The 13621-nt window shown below is 45.1% G+C and overlaps 1 protein-coding gene across 3 annotated transcripts in view; it reads right to left on the reverse strand.

Annotated features, from left to right (window-relative positions):
- Window positions 1-13621, reverse strand: part of ELMO1 (engulfment and cell motility 1) — an 818731-nt gene that overhangs the window by 571799 nt on the left and 233311 nt on the right. For all 3 annotated transcript variants that reach the window (XM_068236401.1, XM_068236400.1, XM_068236402.1), the window contains exon 3: window positions 2766-2806. In XM_068236401.1, coding sequence (XP_068092502.1) covers window positions 2766-2806 — 41 coding nt within the window. The remainder of the gene's footprint in view (window positions 1-2765; window positions 2807-13621) is intronic.

The raw sequence follows: 13621 nt of genomic DNA on the forward strand, positions 1-13621 counted from the left end.
GGTGGGACATTATGCCAAGAATTATTTTTTTCTAAATGTGTTTTAATGGGAAAATAGGAAAAATGTGGGGGAAAAAATAATTATTTTTCAGTTTTCGGCCATTATAGTTTTTAAATAATGCATGCTACTGTAATTAAAACCCATGAAACGTATTTGCCCTTTTGTCCCGGTTATAAAACCATTTAAATTATGTCCCTATCACAATGTTTGGCGCCAATATTTTATTTGGAAATAAAGGTGCATTTTTTTCAGTTTTGCGTCCATCCCTAATTACAAGCCCATAGTTTATAAAGTAACAGTGTTATACCCTCTTGACATAAATATTTAAAAAGTTCAGTCCCTAAGGTAACTATTTATGTATTTTTTTTATTGTATTTTTTTTTTAAATTAAAAAAAAAAAATTGGGGCGTGTGGGAGGTAATGAGTTAATTTATTGTGTTAATTTATTGTGTAATGTATTGTATTGTATAGGGCAGCATGGTGGCGTAGTGGTTAGCTCTCTCGCCTTGCAGCGCTGGGTCCCTGGTTCGAATCCCAGCCAGGGCACTATCTGCAAAGAGTTTGTATGTTCTCTCCCTCTCTCTTAATTACAAAAAAAAAAAAAAATGGGGAGTGTGGGAGGTAATGAATTAATTTTATGTGTAAAAGTCATTTATTTGTATGTGAAAAATGTGTAGGGTGTAGTTTACTATTTGGCCACAAGATGGCCACAGTAACTTTTTGTTTTAATGCGACCTCCAAGCTTCCTTCCGGAAGCTTGGAGGAAGAATAAGGAGGCTGGACACGTGAGTTTTTTCTCACAATGATCGCGCTGCCCATAGGAGAGCAGCTGATCATTGCGGGGCTTAGATCAACGAACGGGAATGGATTTTCCCGTTCATTGATCTCTGGGCGAGCGGGCGGCGGCGTGTTTACTAGCGGCGGGCGGCGTGTTTACGAGCGGGAGCGCGGGCAGCGTCGGGAACGCGGAAAGTACGTGTTTCTCCGTCCCTGGTTTTTAAAGGATGGAAAAAGGGGCGGAGAAATACGTACGCGCGGGGGTAAAGTGGTTAAATATTTATATGAGATAGCAGATTCCTGATTTAATACTGTAATAATACATGCTTGACATAAAGATTTTGTCCATGAATGAGACAGTTTAACATTACAAGTAGAGCAATGTTTAGACCTGGGCCTGTCAGTTTTATCAGCAGCAGCATTACTCTGAAATAAAACACAAGACAGAAAAAACACCCAGTCAGAGACTAATCTTAAAAACATAGTTAGTCGCCCCCACAGCTAAGGCTAGCTGCAATAGACCCCAATCAGCTTTTATCTCACCGCTCCTGCGTTTGGGTCAATATCAGGTTTGTCCGCTCTGGCGTCTTTGCTGGCCTCCTGCCTTGCATCGCCGGACTCCTGAGCAGCGTCTATCTCTCACACACTCTCAGGACAAGTGAGAGAAAGAACGCCGAGACGCTGCGGCTCTTCTAATCTGGCGAGCAGAAGTGACGTCACAGCACCGCCGGAAGTACCTATGCCGCCATATTGGATGAGGGAAGCTTGCGCTCGGCCTCCGCCTACCGCTTCCGCCTCCCTCAGCGTCCACCAACCGTGCCGGCAGCCTCCGCTGATTAGCGTCCTTGCCACCATTACCAGCCAAACCATGCGTCCTGAGGGAGGTAAGCCACTGGACCTATCTTCTGCTACCACGGTAGTCTTAATGGACCAGCAGCATGCCCAAAGCCCTTAGCCACCCAGGCTCTCCAGGACTCGGACAACTACAGAGAGACCTGTTCCAGGGAAAAGGAAACATCCATACTGCCGGACACCTGCGGTGGGCCTAAACTTATAGAGAGACCAAGTGGATGTTTCCTAGGAGGGGTCAAATCTCGTAGTTTCACCTGTCCTGGAGGGTTACTGGAAAAATGAAGAGATAGTGTTAAATGCTTTAGTTGCCTCACATTTTAGAATGCTCCCAGCTGCAGCAGGGGGCGCGTGCATGGTTGCACCACACATGTGCAGAACAAACTTTGTTCTATGTTCTTCATTGATTGTTCTTTTCCCAAGCACACTGTGCTTAGCCTATCCTAATTAATTAGGTGGTGTGCACCTGTAAGTGGTTTGTATTTGCCAATTGTCATATATGCCTTAATGCACTCCTAGACCCTTATCTAATAAAAAGATGAACGGTAGTGAAAATAATGTAAGGAATAAAATTCCTTTTTTTTACAATATTCATTTTTAAATTATTTAGTCATTCTTTGCTCATTGTAAATTCTTTCTTCACCGCAATTTACATTCTGAAATTTATCAAATGTGGCAACATCTTTATTCTTGTCTGGTGCAGCTCTGCGGAATATTTGTTTCTGAGAATTCCAAAGCCAGCGAAAATAATAAACTGGCACACTTACACCATCTGGACGACCGAAAGAACTGCACCGGGTGGACAAACACTGCTCGATACACAGTGGAAGGCAAATCCCTAGCTGCATGCCCAGCCACATATAAATCAGAGGTGTAGTTCAAAGCAAATGGATTAAAGACGACACTGCAGTGCCTCAAACAGTATTTCAAACCTGTAATACCACATCATTAGTACATAATTAGGAAAGACGAAGTGGGGTTGAGAGCAGGTTTGATTCAAAAAAGAAAATATTTTTTTCTCACCAAAACTTCAGTGGCTTGTCACAACTACATAGTGTAATTATTTTAACTTTTGAGAAATACTGCAGCATTCCATACATTTTCTTAACTGTAGCAATTAAGTAAATCTAAACACTCACCCATCACTGACTTCCTTTATGATTGCAGATAAAGGCTTTTTCTAGAATTTGAAAAAACAAAAAAAAAGAAAGAAAGAAAAACAGTTAAAGAAAGCATATATGACCATAAAGAAAATCTCCAGTTGTTGAAATTTGAAAAACAAGGCATCTATTATATAGCCATTTTGTCATTTAAAGTATAACTACAGTCATAGGTAGTCTATTATTATTATTTAGTATTTATATAGCGCCGACATATTACGCAGCGCTGTACAATGTATATATATATCTTGTCACTAACTATCCCTCAAAGGAGCTCACAATCTAATCCCTACCATTGCCATATGTCTATATTATGTAGTGTAAGTACTGTAGTCTAGGGCCAATTTTTTCTGTAGGGGGAGCCAATCAACTTATCCGTATGTTTTTTGAATGTGGGAGGAAACCAGAGTGCCCGGAGGAAACCCACGCAGACACGGAGAGAACATACAAACTCTTTGCAGATAGTGCCCTCGCTGGGATTCGAACCAGGGACCCAGCGCTGCAAGGCGAGAGCGCTAACCACTATGCCACCGTGCTACTACAATCATAGGTAATTAACCACTTCCCAACCGCCGCATGTACAAATGGCGGCCGGGAAGTGGATCCCGCAAGGACCGCCGCATGTACAAATGGCGGCGGTCCTTGTATGGGCATGGGCGGAGCGATCGCGTCATCCGTGACGCGATCCTCCGCCGGGGATCGATGGCTGGGGATTTAGCCTCCAGCTCGCCGGCCACTTAGCAGCGCCGGCAAACGGAGGAATATAAAAATCCGGCCAATCAATGCATATAAGGCCCTTTGTTAGGTAAACAAAGTGCCTTAAACATGCTTCCTCCTCGCCTCGTGGTCTCATTGTTCCAGAGACCACCAGCGAGGAGGAAGCATTCTGTGAGTATCCACAACAGTGCTTTTTTTGCCCACAGCCCCCCTGATCTCCCACCCCAGCCTTCAGACCCCCCCCCCTGATCACCCCAGCAGACCCCTGCCCAGCACCCTTGCACCCCTCTAAACCCCCCCCCCCCCCAACCTGCCACTAACTATCGACGCTATCCCTTAGATTAGGTCCCTAACTGCCTTCTAATCACCCCTGATCCCTCCCCCCTACCTTTAGATCACCCCCAGACCCCATCCCAGACTACCACCCTGTATACTGTATACATCTGTATACAGCTACCTTACCCCCTGATCCCCCTCAGATCACCTGTCTATCACCTGTCCATCACCCCTCAGCACCCCCACCCATCACAGCAGACCCTAACTGCCCCATAGGGGAAACCGATCACCTGCCCAGACCCTCGATTGCCCTCAGACCCCCCTCCTGATTACATCCCCTGCGCATTGTTTACATCTGTCCTCCCCAGCAATCACTAACTGATCTTCGATCAGTAACCCCCTGTGTCTGCCTCTTATCAGATCAGGACTCAGTCTGCCCCGTGCGGGCTCCTGATCAACACCCCACCACCTCAAATCGCCCTCAGACCCCCCCTAATCACCGTCCGAGTGCATTGTATTTGACTGTGCTGTGATTGTATTCAATTGTGCTGCGATTGTATTCGATTGTGCTGCAATTGTATTTGATTGTCCCGTGATCGGCTTTGATTGTCCCGTGATTGTTTGATTGCCTCTGAGACCCCACTCGCCACCACCCCCAATACCTCTCAAATACTCCCTTTTGCTAGGTAGGTGCTCTTTTTTTCTGGGTAGTCTCGGAGGAAAACCCCATACATTTAGCAGTCCACAATGGCAAGAAGGGGGATTTCCGATGAGGAGGTATACAGGTACATGGACCAGTCGGATGAGAGTGTTTGGGAAGACTCATCCGACGAATCATCCGGGTCCGAATTTGAACCTGTGGAAAGCAGTGGTTCTCTGACCGAAAGTGAGACGAGGTTTTGGTCCCGGCTAGAGCCAGGCGTACCAGACCCCATGTCGTTAGACCGCAGGTGGCGCAGGATCCGCCTCAAGGGCAGCAGGGCGGTGCTAGCGCTGATGAGTTTTCTTGGTGAGGCAGGCACAAGCAGCGCAGCATCTCCTGGACTTAGTACCAGTACTTCCGTAGACCCTGGTGAAGTGGTGAGCGCCAGCATGAAAGTTGAAACTGGTACAGTGGCACGTGCAGTAGTACCCCCGTCGCAGCCACCAAGAAGAAGACGGGCCCGTAGTACCCATAGACTCCCAGAGGTGCTGGCACATCCAGATTGGCAATCCCCTGATTCCGCCGCACCCGTAGTGCCCCCTTTCACCGCCCAGTCTGGAGTCCAGGTGGCGACAGCTCATCTAGGAAGGGCCCTAGACTTTTTGCAGCTGTTCATCACCCAGGTTCTCTTGGACTTAATTGTGGTTGAGACCAACCATAAAGCCACACAATTCATCACCGAGCACCCGGAGAGCAGCTATGCCCAGCCTTTCCGGTGGAAACCAGTCCAAGTTTCCGACATTAAAATCTTTTTGGCCCTTATCCTTCACTTGGGACTAATGAAACAGAATGTATTGCGGTCGTATTGGTCTACAAACCCAGTACATCATGTTCCCTTGTACCCTGCTGCCATGTCCAGGACACGATTTGAGTCCATCCTGTGCTTCCTGCACTTCAACGACGACAAAATCTGTCATGAAAAGGACCACCCTGCTTATGACCGGCTCCACAAAATTCGGCCCCTCATAGACCACCTGTCATCAACATTTGCAGATGCTTATACCCCTGAACAGAACATCTGCGTAGACGAGTCCCTCTTACGCTTTACCGATCGCCTTGGCATCAAACAGTACATCCCAAGCAAGCGCGCCCGGTATGGGGTGAAACTGTACAAGCTCTTTGAAAGGGCCACAGGCTATACATGTCGTTTTAGGGTCTATGAGGGAAAAGACTCAAAATTGGAGCCGGTCGGATGTCCTGACTACCTGGGGAGCAGTGGAAAGGTTGTGTGGGACTTGGTGTCACCCTTGTTCCAGAAGGGGTACCATCTTTATGTGGACAACTATTACACAGGTGTGGCCCTCTATCAGCACTTAAAGTTATAAGGAATTCGATGCTGTGGTACTGCGCGGCCTAGTCGTCAGGGCTTCCCCCAACGGCTCGTTACCACCAGACTTGAACGGGGGCAAAGGGCCGCCTTGTGTACCGACGACCTGCTCGCGGTGAAATGGAGGGACAAGAGGGACGTTTACTTTCTGTCCACCATTCACACAGACACGACAGTCCAAATTCAACGGGCAACTGAGGTCATTGAAAATCCCCTTGTCGTCCACGAATATAATGTCAACATGGGAGGGGTGGACTTCAATGACCAGAGGTTAGCGCCCTATTTAATTTCCCGGAAAACAAGACGCTGGTATAAGAAAGTGTCTTTTTATCTGATTCAATTGGCAGTTTACAACAGCTTTGTTCTCTACAGTAAGGCTAGGAGAACTGGATCTTTCCTTCAACTTCAACTTCAGGAACAGATCATTCTGGACCTCCTGTATCCAGGAGGTGCCAGCCCCCCCCCCCCCCCGATGCAACTAGTCGACTGCATGAAAGGCATTACGCCTATCAGATTCCGTGTGCCCCAGGTCAACGCATCCGAAGAAAACGTTGTCGTGTCTGCAGCAGTGCTAGAAGAAGGAATGACACCAGTTTTTATTGTCCCAAATGTCCTGACCAGCCTGGCCTATGCCTAGGGGAGTGCTTTGAGAGGTACCACGAGCAGGTACACTATTAGAACCTAGGGAACGCCAGACACAGGAGTAGGCACACACTCAGTGGTCTTTCGCACATTGTCCCAGGGGGAGGAGAGGTAAGCTTGAAAACCAAACAGGTAAGCATAAAAGTCGGAAGAAGGATCGGTTTCCATGCTTGATATTGCTGATCTGTCCTGGGTTGGCGATATAAGACGGCATGTTTGAATTTCCCTTGAGTGTAGACACCCCCGGTTTATATGTGATTTACTTTGGGCCTATGATGATACTTTAATGCCACACAGAGTCATCTCTATTGGCAGGCATATTGCTGTATACTACAGGCATAATGCTGTATACTAAAGTTCTGAGGCCCAGTCAAATAAGTTGGTGGCTCACCCTGAGTGCAGGGTGGCACGGGGTGTCTCTCTCCTGAGGTTATCACTGCCATTGATGTGGAGGAAGATCTGCCATTGATGTGGAGCAAGGTATGTTTGCCGTTCATTTTTCCTTTCAGCCCAGAGTGCATTACCCGTATACCCAATATAAGGAGTATAGCAGAAACTCCTAATACTGGCCATACATGTAATGATTGCAGAGACCCTAAAATGCCAGGACAGACTCCACAAATGACCCCATTTTGGAAAGAGGACACCCTAAAGTATTATGTGAGGTGCACGGTGAGTTCATAGAAGATTTTAGTTTTTGTCACAAGTTAGCAGAATTTTTTTTTTTTTTTTTAACAAAGTGTCATTTCCGTTAACTTGTGACAAAAAATAAATTTTTCAATGACCTCACCATTCCCCTCATGGAATACCTTGTTGTGTATGCTTTCCAAAATAGGGTCATTTGTGGGGGTTTGTTAACTGTCCTGGCAAGTGGGCGGGGTGCTAAATTTTGAGCACCCCTGTAAAGTCTAAAGGTACTCATTGGACTCTGGGCCCCTTAGCGCAGTTAGGGTGCAAAAAAGTGCCACACATGTGGTATCGCTGTACTTGGGAGAAGTAGTACAATGTGTTTTGCGGTGTATTTTTACACATACCCATGCTGGGTGGGAGAAATACCTCTGTGAATGACAATCTTTTGATTTTTTTTCACACACAATTGTCCATTTACAGAGATATGTCTCCCACCCAGCATGGGTATGTGTAAAAATACACCCCAAAACACATTGTACTACTTCTCCCGAGTACGGCGATACCACATGTGTGGCACTTTTTTGCACCCTAACTGCGCTAAGGGGCCCAAAGTCCAATGAGTACCTTTAGGATTTCAAGGGTAATTTTGCGGCATTTGGTTTCAAGACTACTCCTCACGGTTTAGGGCCCCTAAAATGCCAGGGCAGTATAGGAACCCCACAAATGACCCCATTTTAGAAAGAAGACATACCAAGGTACTCTGTTAGGAGTATGGTGAGTTCATAGAAGATTTTATTTTTTGTCACAAGTTAGCGGAAATTGATTTGTATTGTTTTTTTTCACAAAGTGTCACTTTCCGCTAACTTGTGACAAAAAATAAAATCTTCTATGAACTCACCATACTCCTAACGGAATACCTTGCGGTGTCTTCTTTCTAAAATGGGGTCATTTCTGGGGTTCCTATACTGCCCTGGCATTTTAGGGGCCCTAAACCGTGAGGAGTAGTATTGAAACCAAATGTCGCAAAATGACCTGTGAAATCCTAAAGGTACTCATTGGACTTTGGGCCCCTTAGCGCAGTTAGGGTACAAAAAAGTGCCACACATGTGGTATCGCCGTACTCATGAGAAGTAGTATAATGTGTTTTGGGGTGTATTTTTACACATACCCATGCTGAGTGGGAGAAAGATCTCTGTAAATGGACAATTGTGTGTAATAAAAAAAAAAAAAAAAAAAAAAATTGTCATTTACAGAGATATTTCTCCCACCCAGCATGGGTATGTGTAAAAATACACCCCAAAACACATTATACTACTTCTACAGAGTACGGCAATACCACATGTGTGGCACTTTTTTGCAGCCTAACTGCGCTAAGGGGTCCAAAGTCCAATGAGCACCTTTAGGCTTTACAGGGGTGCTTACAATTTAGCACCCCCCAAAATGTCAGGACAGTAAACACACCCCACAAATGACCCCATTTTGGAAAGTAGACACTTCAAGGTATTCAGAGAGGGGCATGGTGAGTCCGTGGCAGATTTTTTTTTTTTGTCGCAAGTTAGAAGAAATGGAAACTTTTTTTTTTTTTCACGAAGTGTCATTTTCCGCTAACTTGTGACAAAAAAAATAATATCTTCTATGAACTCACTATGCCTCTCAGTGAATACTTTGGGATGTCTTCTTTCCAAAATGGGGTCATTTGGGGGGTTTTTATACTATCCTGGAATTCAACCCCCTTATGAAACATGTCAGGTGGTCAGAAAAGTCAGAGATGCTGGAAAATGGGAAAATTCACTTTTTGCACCATAGTTTGTAAACGATATAACTTTTACTCAAACCAATAAATATAGGCTGAATGTTTTTTTTTTTAATCAAAAACATGTTTGTCCACATTTTTTCGTGCTGCATGTATACAGAAATTTTACTTTATTTGGAAAATGTCAGCACAGAAGGTTAACAAAATCATTTTTTTGACAAAATTCATGTCTTTTTTGATGAATATAATAAAAAGTAAAAATCGCAGCAGCAATCAAATAGCACCAAAAGAAAGCTTTATTAGTGACAAGAAAAGGAGCCAAAATTCATTTAGGTGGTAGGTTGTATGAGCGAGCAATAAACCGTGAAAGCTGCAGTGGTCTGAATGGAAAAAAAGGGTCTGGTTTTTAAGGGGGGTAAAGCTCACGGTCCTCAAGTGGTTAATAACAAGAACACACCACACACTGCTGCTCAATACCTTTCTTTTCATTTTAGAATAAGCAGTCATATGGCCTTCGGAGAACACTCTTCTGTTTTAGAACAGAAGTTGGGATATCCTCTATCCTACCTCCTCCTCATGCTAAAGAGGGTTGTAGGGGCTCTGTGAGCAGGGGTGCGCTGATACCCCTTTTCAAAATCCAAATTGATCCGGATACCCAGATATCTGGATCCAGATCGGATATCGAATCCGAACTTTCAGATATCTGCGCTCATGTGGATATCCGAACACATTATCCGGGCTATCCGGGTGGATTCGGATATCTGGATAGAAAAAACGGAAGTGCCCTTTAAATTGCTTTAAAAACGTTTTTTGGGTAAATGAGGCATGTAGCATCATTTCTTTTAAAGGGGAACACTAATTGATGATGTGGGGACTTAAAATCCCTCCCCCCAAAAAATGGATGTCAATTAACATTGAGCCTAGGTTCCAGACAGCGGTTGTGCAGCCCACATTGTGTCCAAAGTCCAACCGCACAACTGGGACATGACAGTTTTTCAGCTAAGACACCTCCAAAACATTACGCAGCAATTGTGTTTTGGGTTAAATATAGGTGGTATTCGTGGCCTGTGGCACCCTGGCCTGGCAATGGGAGGTGCACAGGCAGCAGGAGCAGGGAAATGCAGCAGGTGTAACGTGTGCCAGGAGCATACTGGACATGGCACGTGGCAATTGGCACTTAGCACGTGTCACTTGCCAAGTGCCACGTGACACATGGCAAGTGTCACGTGCCAAGTGCCACGTGCTAAGTGCAGAGTGACAGTCAGACAGCAGAGGAGAAGGCACACTAACTGTCACACTGGCACTCACAGCACAGCAGTTCTGTAGAAAGCTAACACGGTAGTACTACTATAACAACTACTAGCACTGACTGCAGTACTACAGTACTAACTACACAATAACACAGTAATCCTATCCCCTAACCTATACCTAAAGCTAATAGCTGGCTAGCAGGCAGCAGCTGGCCTGGTCTGTGCACAGCACACACACAGACACATAGCATCTGCCTGCAGCACACTGACTGTCACACAAATGACATCAAGCTAATTAATGATTTAACAATAGTGTAGTGATAGTGAAGGGGTTAATCACTGAACCGCTTTCGGTTCATCTCTGTGTACAGCCCTTGCTAGGCCAGCAGCACACACGGACTGTCATACAATGACATCAATCAAGCTAATTAACGATGTAACAATACTGTAGTGATAGTAAAGGAGTTATTCACTGAACAGCTTTAGGTTATAACTGTGTACAGCACTTGCTAGGCCACCAGCACTGGAGCATGTCTCTCAGTGAGCATTCAGCAAGTTAAGACAATATGTCTCATCATGGCAGCCCTCCTTATTATACAGCGGGGCTGGCCAGTGTTCCTTTCTGTGATTGGGTGCCAGGGTTTAAGCTGGGAGCCCTCTGATTGGCTCAATGAGGTCAGGTGGGGCTGGCCAGGGTTCCCCTCTGTGATTGGTTGCTAGGGCTTCTGCTGGGAGCCCTCTGATTAGCTCCAGGACGTAATCTCCTTAGTTACAGTATTTTGGATCCGGATATCTGCAATATCCACGGATATCCACGTTATGCGGCCAAATATCCGCAGATAGCTATCCGGATTTTAAAAAAAAATTCGGAATCCGAATCTGATAGCGGAAAAAAGTTCGGATATCCGGAATCCGGATGAGCATTATTCACCCATTAATTGATTACCTGACATTTTAGAGAGTTACTTACAACCTATGTAAAATTGGCTCTGTTCATAACCTACAGTATTAACCACTTCATGCAAAGCAAAGGCTTATAAATGTCTTGTTTGCACCCAGTTAGTACAAATACGACATCTATACAAACATCAATTTGCAGGTGCCTATTTTAACCCTTCAGCCTATGGTATGAAGTGCTTAAAGAGGAACTCCAGTGAAAATAATGTAATAAAAAAAGTGCTTCATTTTTACCATAATTATGTATACATGATTTAGTCAGTGTTTGCTCATTGTAAAATCTTTCCTCTCCCAGATTCACATTCTGACATGTATTACATGGTGACATTGTTACTGTGGGCAAATTATGTAGCTGTTTCTATCTGGTCTGGCTTTAACAGACAGCTGTAAGCAGCTATTTCCTGTCTGAACATTGTTACATTGTGGCAGTTTGCCCAGAGTACCGTACGGTACCAGAGCCTCTTGTGGGAGGGGTTTCAGCAAAAAATCAGTCATACAGCGCCCCCTGATGGTCTGTTTGTGAAAATCATTATTTTTCTCATGTAAAAGTGGGTATCAGCTACTGATTGGGATAAAGTTCAATTCTTGGTCGGAGTTTCTCTTTAAAATGTAGCGGAGGGGAGAAAAATGTTTAGATCCCTCAACTACCATGTGCCCCTTTTTTGAGCCTGACCTCTTCTCCATGCTGCAGGTCCTGTTCACAGCTCCAACTGCTTCCAGTCAGAACAGAGATGATGTGCTGTCAACTCTGTGCACCTTCGTGGATGGCAATCCCGAACAAATGTGCAGAGCAGTCTTGGCAGAAAGCATACTGAGCATACCCAGGAAACTCGGCAATGGATGCAACACAGCTGTGCAGGTGTGTGCAAAGAGGGACATAGCTCTAGTGGGACCTTAAGAGTGCATGCTAAGAACAGGTATAGTGACAGCTATAGTGACAGAGAGAAGGATAGAGACAATTAGAGGCATGTAGCATTTGGGGACTTTTGAGATTATGCAGGTATGCACAGCTTAAAACATTTTTCTCACTTGAAGTTTAAATTAAAGTGAATCTCCGCTTTTGTTCAGAAAACAATCATGTCAGTTCAGCTGCACAAACCTGTAAGATTGATGCCAGATGTCATTTCAAATTGTTTACCCCATTATAATCATCCAACACAGCCTTTCACCACAAAAACCTGCATTCATAACAAGTGCAAACTATAATGCGTGAGAAGAGGACTCTGCCCAATCAGGCCAACAATCTTGGAGAAATACTAGGAATTTCTGAGCTGAGAGTACAGATACCAAGGTACAGAATTAACTACAACAACGACACAAGTTTATGGCAACTTGAGTGTTAAATTTCACTTTAAAGGGAACCTTAACTGAACGGGGGTAAAGAGTTTCACTTACCTGGGGCTATTATCAGCCCCCTGCAGCAGTCCTGTGCCCTCGGAGACGCGCCCGAATCCTCCGGTTCAAAAATACGCGTTGCCGCTTTGAGCACGCATAGGTATGCGGCAACGCGTAAACGAAACTAAGTGACAGCGGGGGACTGGAGGATTCCACAGCGGCTCCAAGGGCACAGGACTGGTGCAGGGGGCTGGTAATAACCCCAGGTAAGTGAAACTCTTTACCCACCGTTCAGTTAAGGTTCCCTTTAAGTTAACATATAGCTACACCTATAACACTAATTTTTCAGGTAAGAGACTTAGGGGTTGATTCTCAAAAGTAAATAGCACTAGCAACCTCCTGTTATTCGCACTATTATGCGTGAATAACAGGAGTTTACTACCATGCGGCTATTGTAAGCAGCGCCAGATGCTTACTTACACACTCTATGCTGCCACTAGCACGCTTAGCATGCAGTGACTTTAACGCTAACCACTTTACCCCCGGCGGTACGAATTTCTCCGTCCCTTTTTCCATCCTTTAAGCCCCAGGGACAGAGAAATCCGTACATTCCGCGCTACCGCCGCTGTCCGCGCTCCCGCCGCTCGTGCGCACGCACCCGCCACTCGTGCACGCCGCCGCCCGCTCGGAGATCAATGAACGGGAAAATCCATTCCCGTTCGTTGATCTAAGCCCCCGCAATGATCCGCTGCTTCTATTAGAAACAGCGCGATCATTGTGATTCTCCCAGCCTCCTACTGCTTCCTGTAAGCGTCCTTCCGGACGCTTACAGGTCGCATGTAAACAGACTCACTGTATAGTAAACTACACCCTAAAGCATTTTACACATACAAATACATTGTATTATTATTATTATTATTATTATTATTATTATTATTTAGTATTTATATAGCGCCGACATATTACGCAGCGCTGTACAATGTATATATATATCTTGTCACTAACTGTCCCTCAAAGGAGCTCACAATCTAATCCCTACCATTGCCATATGTCTATATTATGTAGTGTAAGTACTGTAGTCTAGGGCCAATTTTAGGGGGAGCCAATTAACTTATCTATATGTTTTTGGAATGTGGGAGGAAACCGGAGTGCCCGGAGGAAACCCACGCAGACACGGAGAGAACATACAAACTCTTTGCAGATAGTGCCCTGGCTGGGATTCGAACCAGGGACCCAGCGCTGCAA

This window comes from Hyperolius riggenbachi, chromosome 5 (assembly GCF_040937935.1).
Source record: "Hyperolius riggenbachi isolate aHypRig1 chromosome 5, aHypRig1.pri, whole genome shotgun sequence".
NCBI lineage: Eukaryota > Metazoa > Chordata > Amphibia > Anura > Hyperoliidae > Hyperolius > Hyperolius riggenbachi.